This window comes from Suncus etruscus, chromosome 12, assembly GCF_024139225.1.
Source record: "Suncus etruscus isolate mSunEtr1 chromosome 12, mSunEtr1.pri.cur, whole genome shotgun sequence".
In the NCBI taxonomy this organism is placed as follows: domain Eukaryota; kingdom Metazoa; phylum Chordata; class Mammalia; order Eulipotyphla; family Soricidae; genus Suncus; species Suncus etruscus.
The window spans coordinates 54,483,253-54,503,363 of record NC_064859.1 but is presented as its reverse complement, the minus strand read 5'-3'; the positions used below and the strand labels follow the sequence as shown (position 1 = coordinate 54,503,363).

Here is a 20,111-nt window from a genome sequence, read left to right as displayed (position 1 = left end):
AGGGCTTCTGGTCCACAAGGCTGTTATCTTTCCCCCCCAGGGATTTCTCTCTTATGTCTCTTTGGTTTTCTTCTCTTGGCACCCTACTTCAGATGTTTCACCCTAGGCTGGTATCCAGCATGGAACACAGCTTTGTTCCCTCTACTTCTGTACTGAGAAAGGAGGATTCAGGTTTCATCCACAGCTTGTTGTTAAAACTGACCTGGTATTAGGATGAAACTATTTTACTCTGCTCAGATATATGCTAACTGATTGTACTTCCTACTGGGTGTTAATTCTGTAGTCTCCTGTTTTTGGCTCTCCAAGATGCCCATGGAGATACAGTGTGACTCCTTCACTCTCCTTAGGTTCTTCTAGGAGTAAATCCTTCAATGGCAGAAACTGTCTAAGAAATAGAACCATCCCAGAGAGAAACCAGCAGAAAATCTTCAGCTCCAGATTTCCAATGCCTACTTATTCTTCTGAGATGTTCTGCAGGGTCCAGATTATCATTTAAATCACAGAATTCTGCCTCCAACAAAAGAAACATCTAAAGAAACTCAGAAATCTTATTTGAGCATTCAATTACACACTGCTACTTTGGAGCTGTTTTAGTCTTGGAATCTGTCATGTCGTGTGAATGAATGACAAACTGAAATATTATGCTCTTGCTCCACATCCCTTCTCTTTTTCTCTAAGTCTAACTTGAGAGTGGCACAGTGAGTGTTGAGGAGTGTGGGGACTTGTTTGGTTTCCTGTTCTCAATTCTAAGTCTCCAGTTCATTTTGTTTTACAGGTTGAAATGTATTTTTTTTTATTATTGAATACTTTTAAGTTTGGGGGGTGCACAGCTGCAGTCAGGGTTTTTGACTTTATTTTCAGGGATAAATTCTGTAAGTGATCAAATCGAGTTGGCCTCATGCAGGCAAGTATTTTCCCACTCTAATGCATTTCTGACCCTGATGATGCCTTTTTTAAAATATAAAATCTTTATTTAAGCACCATGATTACAAGCATGTTTGTAGTTGGGTTTAAGTCATAAACAGAACACCCTTCCCCTTCAGCAGTGTAACATTCCCACAACCAATGTCCTCACTCCCTTCTTTCCAGCCCTTGCCTGTATTCTAGACAGTCATTCTACTTCTCTCATTCATTAAGATTGTCATGATAGTTGTTAGTGTAATTATTTCTCTAACTGCACTCACTACTCTTTGTTGTGAGCTTCATATTGTGAACTGGTACTTCCAGCCCTCATCTCTATTGTCGCTGGGCATTATTACAATAATGTCCTTAATTTTTCTTAAAACCCATAGATGAGTGAGACTATTCTGTGTCTATATCTCTCTCTGACTTATTTCACTCTTTGTGGTGAGGTTCATGAAGTGAACTGTAACTTTCAGCCTCCTCTCTTTTGTCTCTAAAAATTATTGCAAGAATGCCCTTCATTTTTTCTTAAAATCCATAGATGAGTGAGACCATTCTGCCTCTCTCTCTCTCTCTCTCTCTCTCTGACTTATTTCACTCAGCATAATAGATTCCATGTGCATCCACATATAGGAAAGTTTCATGACTTCATCTCTCCTGACAGCTGCATAATATTCCATTGTGTACATGTACCACGTTTTCTTTAACCATTCATCTGTTGAAGGGCATCTTGATTGTTTTCAGAGTCTGGCTATTGTAAATAGGGCTGCAATGAATATAGGTGTGAGGAAGGGATTTTTTAATTGGATTTTTATGTTGCTAGAGTATATCCCTAAGTGTAGTATAGCTGGATCAAATGGGAGCTCAATTTTCAGTTTTTTGAGGAATCTCCATACTGTTTTACATAAAGGCTGGACTAGAAGGCATTCCCACCAGTAGTGAATAGAAGTTTCTTTTTCTCCCATCCCAGCCAGCACTGATTGTTCTTGTTCTTTGTGATGTGTGCCAATCTCTGTAGTATGAGATGGTACCTCACTGTTGTTTTAATTTGCATCTCCCTGATGATTAGTGATATGGAGCATTTTTTCATGTGTCTTTTGGCCATTTTTATTTCTTCTTTGAGGAAGTGTCTGTTCATTTCTTCTCTCCATTTATTGACGGGTTAGATTTTTTTCTTGTAAATTTCTGTCAGTACCTTGCATATTTTCCTTATTAGTCTCTTATCTGATGGGTATTAGGTGAACAGTTTCTCCCATTCTGTGAGTGGCTTTCTTATTCTAAGCGCTATTTTTTTTGAGGTGCAGAACCTTCTAAACTTAATATAGTCCCATCTGTTTATCTCTGCTTCCACTTGATTGGAGAGTGATGCTTCCTCCTTGAAGATGCCTTTAGTCTCAATGTCATAAAGTGTTTTACCTATGTGTCGTTTTATATACCTTATGGTTTCAAGCCTGATATCAAGGTCTTCAATTCACTTGGATTTGACCTTTGTGCATGGTGTTAGATGAGGGTCTGTGTTGTCTTTTTTTGCAAGAGGCTGACAAGTTGTGCCAACACCACTCATTGAAAAGGCTTTCTTTGTTCCATGGTGATGCCTTTTAAACTGTATTTAATCTACCTCACATCCTAGGCCTTAATGAGCCCTAGTTATGGCTCTTTACTAGGAATCCCTGTGAGGTCAGTGTTGGGCAGTGTGGTCTTTGATAAAGGAAGAGTAGGAATTGGTAAGAAGTTGATTAGAAAGAAGTTGGTTAGAAGCTCCTCGAAGTATGTATCCTGCAGCAAGAAGAGACACAGTAGTTGTGTGGGGAGATCTTTGTTCACCTTAGTGTGTGTGTGAAGCTGAAAATGGCCCTTGGCATTCATGTCCTTCTTGAAGATGTCTGTGAGACTGCTGTGGTGTTTGGATAGAAGCCACCAGAACAAGCACCACCCACAGGTGAGCTGAAAGAGAAAACTCTTGATTTCTGAGACATGGTAGGTTTCCTCAGATATTTGATACTTCATGAATTTTCTTGAATCTCCTCAGGATATTTGAATACATTGACTTGGAATGAACTGCGGGCTAGCATATCTTGACTACTTGTTGTAAACTGAGAGTGTTTTATTCTGTTGTGAGGAAAACATGGGACTCTGAACAAATAGCTGAGTTCGAAGTTCCAAATGACTACACTCTAGAATAGAGTCAGTGATGTAGCTTGGGTAGTGTAATGGAGGGGGTGCTCACTCAACTCATACAACACCATACCATACCTTCTCAGATGGATGATTCTCCTGTGGGACCATACGCTTCACCCCCACTATTGTCAGCACCCCATAGGAGCCCTCTTGCACCACACAAAGATGCCTTTGTATTGTTTGTGAATCCCAAAACTTGTGAGGATGTTTTGAAACCATTACTGGTTATCATCTCCTCAAACTCCTAAAAACATTTTGTTTGATCTCTAAGAGTTCTAATCTCTTAGAAATGTCAAGAACTGAATGGCTGAGGGATGCACATATGAAGGAACACTGTATATTCAATGAGGGACTGGTCTCCATGGACTGTTTCCCTTCTCATCTGGACATGTTTCTATGTGTCAGCTCAGGAAAGTGAAAGAAATAATGAAAGAGTTCTAGAAAGCCAAAGGGATTTTCAGTCAGTTACTCAGCTGGAAAGGGAAGTAGTCCTTGCAGATGCAGAGGTAATCTGACCTGAGGGCTGAAGAATAAATCAAGAGAGATTCTCAGAGTGAAGGAGGATAGAGGCTTCATAGAGTCACAGATGAGAATATCACATATTCTCTATCTTAACTCTAGTTTATAAATCATCTCACAATTTTATGATCTTTCCCTCAGTGTAGCTCTCTCTGGAATTTTTTATTATTGAGACACACCCACAGTGCTCAGGTGGATAGCCAGGAGTAGTAGTGCTCAAGGGACCGTATGTGATATGGGGATCAAACCCAAGACACACACTTCCATATTATCACAATAACCCCAATACTGCAGGGGGTAAATGGCAATTCCTTACCTAACACATGTCACGGACTGGTAAGGAGATTGATAACTCAGCAATGATGTATTGGGTCAAGTGTGTCTCTAAGAACCTCATGCCCCAGAGCACATCTGGGTACAGCTTTGATATTTCCTGGTGTTACAATACAATAGCTTTGACTACCTGGACCCCTGCACTGACTCTCAGATCAGATAGTTGAGCTGTTGTTTAAAACACCACAAGGTCTGAGAGTTGGCAGCAATTAATAGAATGCTTGTAAAATAAACATTTTTATTTTAAATATATAGAGAAATATTAGAATATTCCAGTGAACAGGAAACCTACTTACCCTTAATAAAATGTACAGATAAAAAAATCACTGATCATTTAGTTTATTGGAGTGTTTTTATAGTGACATACTGCAGACTAGGGCAAAGAGATCAAGGAATCCTGACTCTCAAGGATACCAGAGGACACCTCCCTGTACCCACACTTGTGCCCTCCTGTTTCAAGAAGTATCTTGAAACAGTATGTTCTCTGGGGGCAAAGTTCTGCTTCCCTAGGGAACCCCATCATTTCCTGAACAATGCTGCACCCACATAAACCCTCCCTCCCTCCCTCCCTCTCCTGCCAAGCAGGCCCAGCCCCCCTCTCATTTGCAAGTCTCAGTGCTTCCTGCTTAAGACAGTCAAGTACACTGGTTTTCCCTGTGCAGGCTCAGTCCCAGTCAGGACACATAGTGGACATGAGGGCCCCTGTGAAGCTCCTCAGCTTACTGCTACTCTGGCTCTCAGGTGAAAACCAGGGCTCACTGGGCTTTGTGCCACCTGAGCTTCAGTGAAAGGATCTAAAGCATGATAAGTGGTGATAATAAGTGTTTCTATTTTCTCTCTCAGGTGCCAGGGGTGACATCCAGTTGACCCAGTCTCCATCCATGCCTGCATCTCTGGGAGAGAAAGTCACCATCACTTGCAAAACCAATCAAAATATTTACAATGCGCTATCCTGGTATCAGCAGAAACCAGGGGAAGCTCCTATGCTCCTGATCTATGGGGCCACCAATTTAGAAACAGGGGTCTCTTCCCGATTCAGTGGCAGTGGATTTGACACAGATTTCACTCTCACCATCAGCAGCTTGGAGTCTGAAGATGCTGCCACTTATTACTGTCAACAGAATTTTTTTACCCCTTCCACAGTGATACAAGCCAGAACATAAACCCCCAGAGATGAGCTGGGTGAGGCTGGGTGGAACCAGCTGCTCATCCTGGTGCCTCCATCTGCTGAGCAAGTTTCAGATGTAGCCATGCTATGATGAAAAGGAAGCTTTTAAAAAAAGAAAAAGTGGCCATTTTAGGCTCTATTATTTCCCGCTCTAATTCCCATAGCACTAACATGACAATAGATCTAGTAATTTATTATACGAATTATTATTTTTAAGAATGTGTGTAACAGTGTCATCCAGAATCTTATGTGTGGTAACTGTCATTATAGACAGCCTAGAAACCATTATTTTGCCTTTCTTTTCTTTTCTTTTCTTTTTACAAAAATAAATGTTCTCACACAAAAGTGTGAAAGCATATGCACCTTGTGTAGCCCCTAAAGAGGCATCTCAAAAAGTGCATCTGACCCTGCCAAGGAACCTTTGATGTTGGCCAGAGGGTGGTTCCTGCAGGTGTCAGACATGCAGAGCTTGGGGAATGGGCACAGATTTGCTGCTTCCAGTGTGGGAATTTGATTCTAAACTGTCATTTATAGAAAAACTAGGGGCAGTGCTATAGTATAGCCAATAGGGTGTTTCCTTTGCGTGTTGCCATTCCAGGTTCTATCTCTAGCATCCCATATGGTCCTCTGAGCACCACCAGAAATGATTTCTTTGTGCAGAGTCATGAGTAAGCTTAGAACACCAGTGATGTGAGTCTAACCAAATAAATAAATAAACAAACAAACAAAAGTCTGTTTGAGTGACAGATAATATGGTATCTGTCGTTAAATGTGAAATTTAAATTATTCATTTAAACAAATTTATCTATTTACTTAAATAAGCCTAGGTTTATTAAATCTGTTATATAAAATGAAGTTTAGTGGAAATGGAGAGAAGAGATCATATAAAAGAGAAAAAATGTGCTGGAGCGATAGCACGGAGGTAAGGCGTTTGCCTTTTATGCAGAAGGTCATTGGTTCCGATCCCGGCACCCCATATGGTCCCCTGAGCTTGCCAGGAGCGATTTCTGAGCGTGGAGCCAGGAGTAACTCCTGAGCACTGCTGGGTGTGACCCTCTCCCCCAAAAATTAAAAAAATAAAAAGAGGAAAAATATAGCTTCCTATACTCAGCTCAATGTCTTATTATCGAGACCTCCTAAGTAAATACCTGGATCACAATGATGGAGTTTCTTTCCTTCTCCGGTGCTTGAAACTCTCAGGGTAATAGAGATATGTGAAAATCATTTTGGGTGAGATTACTTCTTTGTCATATGTTTCCACTCTAGTAGGTTAACAGTCTACCATAGTTTCAGGCAATATTGATTCTCCTTATATTTAATTCCCTATGATAAATTATTCCCTATGTAAATGATAAAATTTACAATTCATTGCCATTCATGGTACAATTTTTTATTTCTTTTCCAAAGACCATTCAGCTCTGCTTTCCAAGGTTTGTGTTCTGTCCTCATTAACCCATTATTAACTTTCATTAACCCTCAGAGCCTTAGCAAAACTGGTTCATGCCTCTAGGCAGAATGTACTGAGTTATGTTTCTTAGAGCCCTGAATAAGGGCTCTCATACCTCTATACTCTGAGTTCAGACTCGGGCTGAGAAAGGGAATGTGGGGAACTCATGGGAAGATGACTGTGACCAGGGAAATGTGATAACAACTTTGCTCAGTTTGTGTAGCTGATTTAGCCTCATCTGATCCAGCAGCACAATTTCAGTAGCAAGACTTTGAGAAGAAAAAATTAGCCCATGAACACATTGGAGATGAGTCCACACATCTGATTCCAGTGCAATATTGAGGTCTCAAAAGATGTCATACTCTATAATACCTACTAGATCATGGATTAATTAATTAGCCTTCACTCTAAACTGTTATGACGTATTGGCCTTCACCCTTAACAATGATGGCTTCCTCTTTTACATGTCAAAGACCCAACTGGGTGGGAAGAAAATCTATATAGGATTTTTATCTTAGCCCCCACCCATGGGAATGGTTTTATCTTTCCAATAAAAACTGTGGTCATGGCCAGCCTCTCTTTCTTGTTCCTTTTCACCATGTGGATCTGTATAGTTTCGATAGTGATTTCATAGCCAAGGAAATAGTTTTCTGTGTGAGCTCAGCCAATCAGGAACTGGGACCCATTTAGAGCAGTGGCTGCAGAGAACCCCCTCATCTAGGCCTGTAGGTTCCCACAAGGTGGTACCAGAGTAGTTTTGCATCACTGAGTTCAATAACTGAATTGCTCAAGCAGATGACAGAGTATTGCTCACAGTGACCAATCAATAGGTTCTAGGACCATAGTGAGAGAGGCTTGTGAAATAAATTGTTCAATTTTAAATATTTTTCTGTTTAGGAGGTCATACCAGGCAGTACTCAGCACTTACAACTGGTTCTGTGATAAAGGATTACAGAATTGCTTCCAGAATTGGGGTCCATATGAGATGCCAGGAATCAACATGAAAGGCCAAATGCATACATATTTTATTATTGCTCTGACCTTATAAAAGAAGTTTCCATGACCACAATTATATCCACAGGCTTGAAAACAAAGGAAAACGTAAATTTCCTTTTTTGTATTGATATGTCAGCTGATGGAATATTTCTTTGTGGCAGTGGGATCAAGAAGCAGGGTCCTGACTCTCATGGTCCCCAGAGGACACCATTCTTCAGTAGCCACACTGGTAGCCTCCTGTCTCACTGTGGATGAGCATATCTCTGAAAGCAAGATCTGCTTCACTAGAGAGACAGGAAACCCCACCCTGCCTCAGCTGTGCTGCTCCCACACAAACCCTCCACCCCTCTGCCTGCCCAGCAGGCCCAGCCCCTTCTCATTTGCAAGTCTCACAACTCCCTGCCCAGGATACTCAAGAGCACTGGGTCTCCTTGTGCAGGCTCTGTCCCAGTCAGGACATACAGTGGACATGAAGGTCCCTGTGCAGCTCCTCAGCTTTCTGATGCTCTGGCTTCCAGGTGAGGGTTCATTGGCTTAGTGCTCCCTGAACTTCAGGAAAAGGAACTGAGGGTGATGGTGATGATGAGTGTTTCTATTTTCTCTCTCAGGTGCCAAGGGTGATGTCCAGTTGACCCAGTCTCCATCCATGTCTGCATCTCTGGGAGAGAAAGTCTCCCTCTCCTGCAAGGCCAGTGAGGGCATTAGCATTTATTTACACTGGTATCAGCAGAAACCAGGGAAAGCTCCTAAGCTCCTGATCTATGGAGCCACCAATTTACAAACAGGTGTCCCTTACCGGTTCAGTGGCAGAGGATCTGGCATAGATTTCACTCCCACCATCAGCAAGCTGGAGTCTGAAGATGCTGCCACTTATTACTGTCAACAGAGTGGTTATTGGCCTCCAACAGTGATACAGGCCCGAACATAAACCCCCAGAGATGAGCTGGATGAGGCTAGGAGGCCCCATATGTTCCTGTTGTCTCCACCTGCTGAGAGAGTGTCAGATGCAGCTACACTGTGATATGGTAAAAGCTTCAAGAAGAAGTTTTAGATTTTATATTCTCCCTCTCATCCCATCTATATAGACTGACTATAGATATTTTTGGTTTAATTTTTAGAGATTATTTTTTAAGAATGTGCTTTACAGGTTTACTCAGAGTTCATGTGGAAGAAATAGTGGCTACACCTATTCTAGGAATCATTGTTCTAATTTCTATTTAAAAATTAATACTGAGAAGCCAGAGTGATAGCACAGAATGGAGAAGTCTGTCTTGCATGCTGCTAACTCAATAGCTTTTCTTTTATTTTTTTTTAACTTTATTGATTGATTGGTTTTTAATGCACACCTAGCAGCTTTCAGTGGTTACTCCTGGCTCTGCACTCAGAAATCACCCCTGGCAGGCTGTGGGATGCAGGGAATCTAACAAGAGTTTCTCCCCAATTTGGCAGCATGCAAGGCAAATGCACTTCCATTGTGCTATCTCTCTGGTCCCACTTTTTTTTTAGTATTGGTTTTTACTAATGAATTTATTTGTAATAAAAAGTATGTTTTTTCTTTTTAATAAATTTATTTAAAGAAAATGCATCACATAGTGGACATAACTGATCATAGTATATTTGTTTCAAGATGGCCTAAAGCGTAGCTATTAAAAAAAGTAGAAAATAGAAAAATAACTAAAAAAAAATGGAAGAGAAAGGTAAGAAAAGAAGTTCAGTAGGAAGTATATTTGTGAAAATTATTGTATCACCAATGAACTCATTAAAACAATAGCAGAAGGTTTAGTAAGCTCTTCTTTTTTGTTTTAAGGATGAGTTAAAGAAATACAGTAAAAAAAAAGTGTGAGAGTGACAATTGTTGTTTGCCTAGGCCCAGCAAAATATGGGGGAAACAGAAAGGAAAAGCCTTGCCTAAATACAGGGAAACTGCCACAGCAGCTCCAGTGGAGTCTGTGTGACATGGCAAAAGCCATGCTCTTGGTCCTGAGGCCAAAGCTTCATGGAAGTTAGTCTCCTGGAGCAGTCGCAGGTGATCCCAAAGCAAGAAAATATCCCCACGTTATGTATTGCTTCTGGGAACAATGATGATTGTTTTTCTTATGATGTTCGTTTTTCTTACTCTATGCTACAGTAACCTGGGGACACTGGGTTCTATAGAAAATCCACAACATAATTATTTGAGAACACATTAATGATTTTACAAATCACACAGAAACTTCTGAGAATGATATTTTAAAAAAGAAGTATAGCAGAAAATCAAGGAATTTTGTTTAAAAGCTATCAGTAATATTCTTAAGAATAAAATGGATGGTACCAAGACCAGACAGTTGTATATCTATTTGGTGGAAATAAAAAATGATCAGACTTGAACACAAAATCCAAAGTCGACAACAGAAATGATACTTAATCTACATCAAGCTGTACATGGGGGGAACAGTTGCACTAGCATTACAGGGAGTAAAGAAGGGGAGAGAGGGATGCATGCTGGGAACAGGAGTGGAGGGAGGACAACACTGGTGGTGGGAATGCCCCTCATTTATTACTACTATGTGCCTTTAAATATTACTGTGAAAGATTTTTAATTCACTTTGCCACAATAAAAAAGAATAATAATAGTAAGAATCATTTAGCCACAACATTGGATCAGTTATAAGTAGACTAGTCTCTGATAGAAGAATCTAGGGAAATGCCCATAGTATAAAACCTAACAGCTGGAGACAGTTGAAGGACTGTGACAGATTCATATGAGTGTCCCTATAATAAGGCAGAAATAGATCAGGTAAAGGAAACAAGATTTCTTATGTTCCTAAGAAAAAGAAAGGCACACATTCGTTATATCTAATATAGGGCAACAGATGGGAACCACCTATATATAGGACTAGACTATGACCCACTTAGCATAGGATTAACTACACCTAATCCCTTACCTTATCCAGGAGTGTATGATGAGGCTGATAACAGGAGTGGTGCATGAAGGAAAAAGAGTGTTTTATTATAGATTGCCCTTTTTGAAAATATTATTAAGAGCAATGCCTCTTTAATGTCATCTTACACAGGAACAAATGGATTTACTAAAAAGACAAAGAAGGCTATGGAAGGCTTGGACCAAAGCAGTACATGATTGGAGACCTAAACCTGGACCCCCAGACATAGATTTAAAATTGTGGATTTATAACGTATAAAATATAATAAAAATTGTGCTCACAGCTTAGGCTGGGCAGGTTTCTAAAATCAAGTAAAGATTAACCACATTAACCACTAGTCTTAGATCAAATAGTTAATATAGACAATCACCAAAGTGCCATTGTTTAGAAATAGTAAAATTAGATCTGATTCTTTTTTTTTTAATTTATTTAAACACCTTAATTACATACATGATTGTGTTTGGGTTTCAGTCATGTAAAGAACACCACCCATGACCAGTGCAACATTCCCATCACCAATGTCCCAAGTCTCCCTTCGCCCCACCCGACCCCCGCCTGTACTCTAGACAGGCTCTCCATTTTCCTCATACATTCTCATTATTAGGACAGTTCAAAATGTAGTTATTTCCCTAACTAAACTCATCACTCTTTGTGGTGAGCTTCCTGAGGTGAGCTGGAACTTCCAGCTCTTTTCTCTTTTGTGTCTGAAAATTATTATTACAAGGGTGTCTTTCATTTTTCTTAAAACCCATAGATGAGTGAGACCATTCTGCGTTTTTCTCTCTCTCTCTGACTTATTTCACTCAGCATAATAGATTCCATGTACATCCATGTATAGGAAAATTTCATGACTTCATCTCTCCTGACAGCTGCATAATATTCCATTGTGTATATGTACCACAGTTTTTTTAGCCATTCGTCTGTTGAGGGGCATCTTGGTTGTTTCCAGAGTCTTGCTATGGTAAATAGAGCTGCAATGAATATAGGTGTAAGGAAGGGGTTTTTGTATTGTATTTTTGTGTTCCTAGGGTATATTCCTAGGAGTGGTATAGCTGGATCGTATGGGAGCTCGATTTCCAGTTTTTGGAGGAATCTCCATATCGCTTTCCATAAAGGTTGAACTAGACAGCATTCCCACCAGCAGTGGATAAGAGTTCCTTTCTCTCCACATCCCCGCCAACACTGTTTATTCTCATTCTTTGTGATGTGTGCCATTCTCTGGGGTGTGAGGTGGTATCTCATCGTTGTTTGATATGCATCTCCCTGATGATTAGTGATGTGGAACATTTTTCATGTGTCTTTTGGCCATGTGTATTTCTTCTTTGTCAAAGTGTCTGTTCATTTCTTCTCCCCATTTTTTGATGGGGTTAGATGTTTTTTTCTTGTAAAGTTCTGTCAGTGCCTTGTATATTTTGGAGATTAGCCCTTATCTGAATGGGTATTGGGTGAATAGTTTCTCCCACTCAGTGGGTGGCTCTTGTATCCTGGGCACTATTTCCTTTGAGGTGCAGAAGCTTCTCAGCTTAATATATTCCCATCTGTTAATCTCTGCTTTCACTTGCTTGGAGAGTGCAGTTTCCTCCTTGAAGATGCCTATAATGTCCTGGAGTGTTTTGCCTATGTGCTGTTCTATATATCTTATGGTTTTGGGGCTGATATCGAGGTCTTTAATCCATTTGGATTTTACCTTTGTACATGATGTTAGCTGGGGGTCTAAGTTTAATTTTTTGCAAGTGGCTATCCAATTGTGCCAACACCACTTGTTGAAGAGGCTTTCCCTGCTCCATTTAGGATTTCCTGCTCCTTTATCAAAAATTAGGTGGTTGTATCTCTGGGGAACATTTTCTGAGTATTCAAGCCTATTCCACTGATCTGAGGACCTATCCTTATTCCAATACCATGCTGTTTTGATAACTGTTGCTTTGTAGTACAGTTTAAAGTTGGGGAAAGTAATTCCTCCCATATTCTTTTTCCCAATGATTGCTTTAGCTATTCGAGGGTGTTTATTGTTCCAAATGAATTTCAAAGTGCCTGATCCACTTCTTTGAAGAATGTCATGGGTATCTTTAGAGGGATGGCATTAAATCTGTATAATGCCTTGGGGAGTATTGACATTTTGATGATGTTAATCCTGCCAATCCATGAGCAGGGTATGCGTTTCCATTTCCGTGTGTCCTCTCTTATTTCTTGGAGCAGAGTTTTATAGTTTTCTTTGTATAGGTCCTTCACATATTTAGTCAAGTTGATTCCAAGATACTTGAGTTTGTGTGGCACTATTGTGAATGGGGTTGTTTTCTTAATGTCCATTTCATCCTTATTACTATTGGTATATAGAAAGGCCATTGATTTTTGTGTGTTAATTTTGTAGCCTGCCACCTTGCTATATGAGTCTATTGTTTCTAGAAGCTTTTTGATAGAGTCTTTAGGGTTTTCTAAGTAGAGTATCATGTCATCTGCAAACAGTGAGAGCTTGACTTCTTCCTTTCCTATCTGGATTCCCTTGATATCCTTTTCTTGCCTAATCGCTATAGCAAGTACTTCCAGTGCTATGTTGAATAGGAGTGGTGAGAGAGGACAGCCTTGTCTTGTGCCAGAATTTAGAGGGAAGGCTTTCAGTTTTTCTCCATTGAGGATAATATTTGCCACTGGCTTGTGGTAGATGGCCTTCACTATATTGAGAAAGGTTCCCTCCATTCCCATCTTGCTGAGAGTTTTGATCAAGAATGGGTGTTGGACCTTATCAAATGCTTTCTCTGCATCTATTGATATGATCATGTGGTTTTTATTTTTCTTGTTATTGATGTTGTGTATTATGTTGATAGATTTACGGATGTTAAACCAGCCTTGCATTCCTGGGATGAAACCTACTTGATCGTAGTGGATGATCTTCTTAACGAGGCATTGAATCCTATTTGCCAGGATTTTGTTGAGGATCTTTGCATCTGCATTCATCAGTGATATTGGTCTGTAATTTTCTTTTTTGGTAGCGTCTCTGTCTGGTTTAGGTATCAAGGTGATGTTGGCTTCATAAAAGCTATTTGGAAGTGTTTCTGTTTGTTCAATTTCATGAAAGAGTCTTGCCAAGATTGGCAGTAGTTCCTCTTGGAAAGTTTGATAGAATTCATTAGTGAATCCATCTGGACCTGGGCTTTTGTTTTTCGGCAGACATTTGATTACTGTTTTAATTTCATCAATGGTGATGGGGGTGTTTAGATATGCTACATCCTCTTCCTTCAACCGTGGAAGATTATAAGAGTCCAAGAATTTATCCATTTCTTCCAGGTTCTCATTTTTAGTGGCGTAGAGTTTTTCAAAGTAGTTTCTGATTACCCTTTGAATCTCTGTCATATCAGTAGTGATCTCTCCTTTTTCATTCCTGATACGAGTTATCAAGTTTCTCTCTCTCTCTTTCTTTGTTAGGTTTGCCAGTGGTCTATCAATCTTGTTTTTTTTTTCAAAGAACCAACTTCTGCTTTCGTTGATCTTTCGGATTGTTTTTTGAGTTTCCACTTCGTTGATTTCTGCTCTCAGCTTTGTTATTTCCTTCTGTCTTCCTATTCTTGGGTCCTTTTGTTGAGCATTTTCTAGTTCTATTAGCTGTGTCATTAAGCTACTCAGGTAAGCTCCTTCTTCCTTCCTGATGTGTGCTTGCAAAGCTATAAATTTTCCTCTCAGTACTGCTTTTGCTGTGTCCCATAAGTTCTGAGAGTTTGTGTCTTTATTGTCATTTGTTTCCAGGAACCTTTTTATTTCCTCCTTGATTTCATCTCGGATCCACTGGTTATTGAGCATGAGGCTGTTTAACTTCCAGGTGTTAAAGTGTTTCTTCTGAGTCCCTTTGGAGTTCACAAATAATTTCAGAGCCTTGTGGTCAGCGAAGGTAGTCTGCAAAATTTCTATCCTCTTGATCTTATGGAGGTATGTTTTATGTGACAGCATGTAGTCTATCCTGGAGAATGTCCCATGTACATTGGAGAAGAATGTGTATCCAGGTTTCTGGGGATGGAGTGTCCTATATATATCCACTAGGCCTCTTTCTTCCATTTCCTCCTCAGGTCTAGTATATTCTTGTTGGGTTTCAGTCTGGTTGACCTGTCCAGTGTTGACAAAGCCGTGTTAAGGTCCCCCACAATTATTGTGTTGTTGTTGATATTATTTTTCAGATTTGTCAACAGTTGTATTAAATATTTTGCTGGCCCCTCATTTGGTGCATATATGTTTAGGAGAGTGAATTCTTCCTGCTCTACGTACCCCTTGATTAATATAAAATGTCCGTCTTTGTCCCTTACAACCTTCCTGAGTATAAGTTTGCATTATCTGATATTAGTATGGCCACTCCAGCTTTTTTATGGGTGTTGTTTGCTTGGATAATTTTCTCCAGCCTTTTATTTTGAGTCTATGTTTGTTCTGACTATTCAGGTGCGTTTCTTGTAGGCAGCAGAAGGTTGGATTGAGTTTTTTGATCCATTTAGCCACTCTGTGTCTCTTAACTGGTGCATTTAGTCCATTGACGTTGAGAGAAAGAATTGTCCTGGGATTTAACGCCATCTTTATTTCAAAATTTGGTGTGTCTTTTGGGTAGTCTTGTCTTAGATTAGGTCTTTTAGTTTTTCTCTTAAGACTGGTTTTGTGTCTGTGAAGTTTCTGAGCTGTTTTTTGTCTGTGAAACATGTATTCTTCCATCAAACCGAAAGTGAGTTTTTCTGGGTATAGTATTCTAGGTGAAGCATTCATTTATCATTCAGTCTTGTCACTATGTCCCACCACTGCTTTCTGGCATTGAGTGTTTTTGGTGACAGGTCTGCTGTAAATCTCAGGGAAGCTTGCTTGAACGTGATTTTCCCTTTTGATCTTGCTGTTTTCAGAATTCTGTCTCTATCTGTGGGATTTGTCATTGTGACTAGGATGTGTCTTTGGGTGGTTTTTCTGGGGTCTCTTTTGGTTGGTACTCTTCGGGCATGCAGGATTTGATCACATATATTCTTTAGCTCTGGAAGTTTCTCTTTAATGATGTTCTTGACCATTGATTCTTCCTGGAAATTTTCTTCCTGGGTCTCTGGGACTCCAATGATTCTTAAGTTGTTTCTGTTGATCTTATCATAGACTTCTATTTTCGTCTGTTCCCATTCTTTGACTAATTTTTCCATTGTCTGCTCATTTGCTTTAAGTTTTTTGTCCAATCTCTCCTGCTGTATGGAATTGTTATGTATCTCATCTTCCACAGCACCAAGTCTATTCTCAGCTTCTGATACCCTGTCCCAGAGCTTATCCATTTTGTCATTCACTTCGTTTACTGACTTTTTCAGTCCTGTTAGTTGACATGTTATTTCAGTTTGGAGTTTTGTGATTTCTGCCTTCATATTTTCTTGGTTCTTATTAGTGTTCTGTTCAACTCGATCCATGGTTTCTTGGAGTCTGTTGAGCATCTTCCATATTGCTAGTCTAAAGTCCTTATCTGAGAGGTTGATTAGTTGGTCAGTCGTTATCTGGTCCTCAGAATTGTCATCTTCATTCTCTATGTCTGATGCTGGCCTGCGTTGTTTCCCCATTGTCACACTTGTATTGTGGGTTTTTCTACGTGTTGTGGTGGTATTCATTGTCTATATGATGTAGGCAGCACACTCCTCTGGCTCCTCCCTTTCTGGATGGGCTGACTTGCCTCTAAGGGAGGGGAGTCCTCTGTGGATGAAACCTCACACTGGGTCAAATCTTAGGCCCGAGTATGCAACAGAGAAGACAGTCCAGAGAGAAATGTTTGCTTCTGTGATATAGCGCCGTTCTTAGTGTGATTTTTCCTTCTTGTTGCAATGGAGTTCTTTCCTTAGAAAGAGTGCACGGCCGCGTAGCGAAGCGGAGCGGCCGTGCTCCTCTGGAGCCTCTTTTTGCCCCTCTCGCAAGAGTTTCCCACAAGAGGACAGTAGACAGACATAGACAGGTCACACTCACAGTCTTTCACAGTTGAGCCCCACTGGGCCAGTGTACTTTCGCGGATTTTCCCCGCCTGGTGTCACACACAGGGAGCCGGCTTTTGCAAAGCTTAGCCGGTTTTTATGCTCTGAAGTCCCTCCCTGAAAATGGCGTCTGGGCGAGCGAGGTTTCTGGAGCCTCTCCTTGCCCCACTCGCAAGAGTTTCACGCAAGAGGACAGTAGACAGACATAGACAGATCACACTCACAGTCTTTCACAGTTGAGTCCCACTGGGCCGGTGTACTTTCGCGGATTTTCCCCGCCTGGTGTCACACACAGGGAGCCAGGCTTTTGCAAAGCTTAGCCGGTTTTTATGCTCTGAAGTCCCTCCCTGAAATATGCTAGATCTGATTCTTAATGAGGTCAGCAATGCTTAGAAAATTGTTAATAAGAGTGTTTGAAATGAGGAATCTGAAAATTGATGTATTTTGAGTTTTTTTGCCAATATCCTGCTATTAAATGTATAAAAAAAAAAAACTCTAGAGAAATAAAGTGCAGTTGCTCTGTAGCTGAGGCTCAAGCCAAAAGGCTCTTAGCCACTTTCGCAGGCACCCCAAGACTTGGAGTCTTGCTACGCTGATCCCTTGCCCACCTGTCTTCGGAGGAGGACCTGAGTGCTGCCCTCTGATGGTTGAGCGGTTTGTCGCAGGAAACCATACCCCTGAAGTATTCTAGCGTAAGACCAATTTTGGACTCCAGGCATACTAGGTTGTCCAACCCCTGAGTCATTCTCTGGTGGTTCCCAGTCAAAGTTTTTCCGCACAATCTCTTTTTTGGTGTCAGGTTTCTGTAGTTAGAGATCATGGTTTCTGTGCATATCCTACATGTAAGTCAGGATAATGTGGAACATCCTCTAGTTGGAAAAATACTTTTTAATTGATTTTCTTACAAACACAATGCTTTACATATATGATGCTTACAAACATGAAGCTTAATTCTTTGGGAGTAGAGTGATACAAATGGGAAATATATCAAGGCTTTGTAGATGTAGAGGAAACCTGAGGTCTGAGCTGAAAGTTCAACTCTGCAGAACCATAGCAGCTTTGCATCTTTGACCCAGCATTATTTGCTTATTCAGGATACTCAGGATGGCTGAAACTATTTAGTGTTCACAGGCTTCTATGAGAATAACATGAAGGGGTTACTCCTGGCTATGCACTCAGAAATTGCTCCTGGCTTGGGGGACCATATGGGACATTGGGGTGTGGGGGGATGGAACTGCAGTCTGTCCTAGGTCAGCCACATCACATCAGAGTGTGATGGCAGGTATAAACAGATACAGCATCTCAGAATGCATTTCACAAAATATGTCCTCTTTGTCAAGGAAAATTCTGATGTGGGAAGGTTTGTACCTAAACTGTAATTGGCAATGAAAACCACAATATCTAAAAGGAAAGAGAGAGAGAGAGAGAGAGAGAGAGAGAGAGAGAGAGAGAGAGAGGAAAGACAGAGACAGAGAAAGAAGCAAATTGACAGCCCTAGAGACCAACGTGGTGGTAGGGTGGGGTGGGAGGGAAACTGGAGACATAACTGGCAGGTTATGGTGAAGTGTGCTACACATTGATTACTGAAAACAAACAATGAACAATTTTGTAACCACAGTGCTTTAATAAAGCAATTTTAAAAGAACAAAAATAAAAATACATCTTCAAACTGATGAAAAAGAAAGTGAGAATTACTGTCGGGGATGATGATGTTTTGTATTCAGCAGTCTTGAGTATGAAATAACATTTAAACTCAGTTTTGTCAAATAAAGTGTTCATGAATATTCTAGGCTAGTTATGGGTCACATAAAAGAGGAAAATTTCTTCAACCTGTGCTATGTCTAACACTAGTCAGCCCTTGGTCACAAGACTGGTGTTTCCAGCCTGCTCAGCCTTGAGTTGAGACTCTCAGAGTAATGTCTGAAACATCATAATTTAAGAAAATTTCTTGTATCAGCAGATCCCTCATTATTCACCTTTCTTTCTTTCTTTCTGGATTGGTAAAATCCACCATTTTTATGACCATGTTGATTGACCTTAGATTTTCTTTCCTGTAACAGGACCATTTGTTTCATTAGTTTGTTTGTTTTTTCGTCCATACCTGGTGACATTCACGGGTTACTCCTGACTATGCACTCAGAAATCGCTCCTGGCTTGGGGGACCATATGGGACACTGGGGTGTGGGGGGATGGAACTGTAGTCTGTCCTAGGTCAGCTGCATGCAAGGCAAATGCCATACTGCTTGTGCCACACTCCGGCCCCAAGACCATTTAGCTATAAGGTCATATCTACAAAAGAAATCATGATGCCTTTCCAAAGTGAAGAGTTCAGCTCTCCTTTCCCTGCTTTGTATTGCCATCCCCATAAACACAGGAGAACACTCAGGTCATAGCAAAACCAATCCCAGCAGTATGCACATATCCATGTACCTTAGAGCCCTATGTTTGGGCTCTCACTCCTCTAGATCATAAGCTGGTGTCCAGGTAAGAAAAGTGAATGTGGGGGCTCATGGGAGGTACCTGTGGTCTGGGCATATTTCAAGGATACAAAGACCATAATAGGCACAGTCACACTATTGTGAGAAGTACAATTGCATTGTCACAGAAAGGAATCTAGGAATAATCATTTAGCCTAGGCAGAATGCATGTTTTTCAGAACTGAGACCCAGAGTATTTTTTCTCTAACCAAAACAACCCAAAATAGTGCTATTGGCCTCTAGCTGCTGAAATATTATAGTTGGATTTCATACTCATGAATACAAAACTCACAAATAAGTTTTACTCTCAATCATGAGTAATTCAGTTGTGGTCCTTATAGCTGATGCTCTCTGAGTAATCCTCAATGAAACAGCATCTATGGTTCCAAATGACTTTGAATTAGACATGAAGTGGAGCTGACAACTCTGCGTTTGGACCCAAGTTCCCTGTGCTTCCCAACATTCCCTCTCTGCTCACCTGTCATTGCACATGCAAGTTCCTTCACGTGCATGAGATTCTTTCCGGAATTACACCTGTGGCTTCTCAAGTTGATCTTAGCACCTGCTGTGTATGCTAGTTAACCAGTGATAATAGTAGCCTTTGGTTAGATAAATCTCTTCTAACTTCCAGATATCTCTAACATTTCTTCTCTGACAGTTATCTATTTTAGTAAGGAGAGGAAACATTCATTGTGTGGGTGTCACTTAGAATACAGACAGGTCTGGTGATGTCTGTGTCACAACCTGGGAAAAGTCTTTTTCAGAATCACTGGGAACAGCCCCTAAAAGTCTTCTCATTGCTGAATCATAAAGTAGCCAGTAGATGGCAGAGAGACCCCATAACCAACAAGAAAAAAGCCTGGATCCTAGAAATTCTGGGAGGAATTTGTCAATAGAGACAGGGGTCCTGCAGAGGTTATGGGAAAAAATTTGAAGTAGTTATAATAGGCCATATTTGGGGGGGGGTCAGACCCAGCTGCACCCAGGAGTTACTTCTGGATCTGCACTTACAAGTTACTTCTGGCAGGCTCAGGGACCATATGGGATGACAGAGATTAAAACCAAGTCAGCTCCATGTAAGGCAAACTGTGTTTATATATGTCAGTTGATAGAGTCTTTCTTTGTGGCAGAGGGATCAAGAAGCAGGGTCCTGACTCTCAGGGACCCCAGAGGACACCATTTATCAGCAGTCACACTGGTGCCTGCCATGTACGGATG

At 40.7% G+C, this 20,111-nt stretch overlaps 2 gene segments (V, D, J or C); both read left to right on the top strand.

Annotated features, from left to right (window-relative positions):
* Positions 1-4,619: 4,619 nt before the first annotated feature.
* LOC126024543 (immunoglobulin kappa variable 1-39-like) lies at positions 4,620-5,096 on the top strand. The segment is given in 2 exon segments: positions 4,620-4,674; positions 4,777-5,096. Coding segments are annotated over 2 exon segments (369 nt in total).
* Positions 5,097-8,007: 2,911 nt separating this feature from the next.
* LOC126024542 (immunoglobulin kappa variable 1-9-like) lies at positions 8,008-8,472 on the top strand. The segment is given in 2 exon segments: positions 8,008-8,062; positions 8,153-8,472. Coding segments are annotated over 2 exon segments (369 nt in total).
* The last annotated feature ends 11,639 nt before the right edge of the window (positions 8,473-20,111 follow it).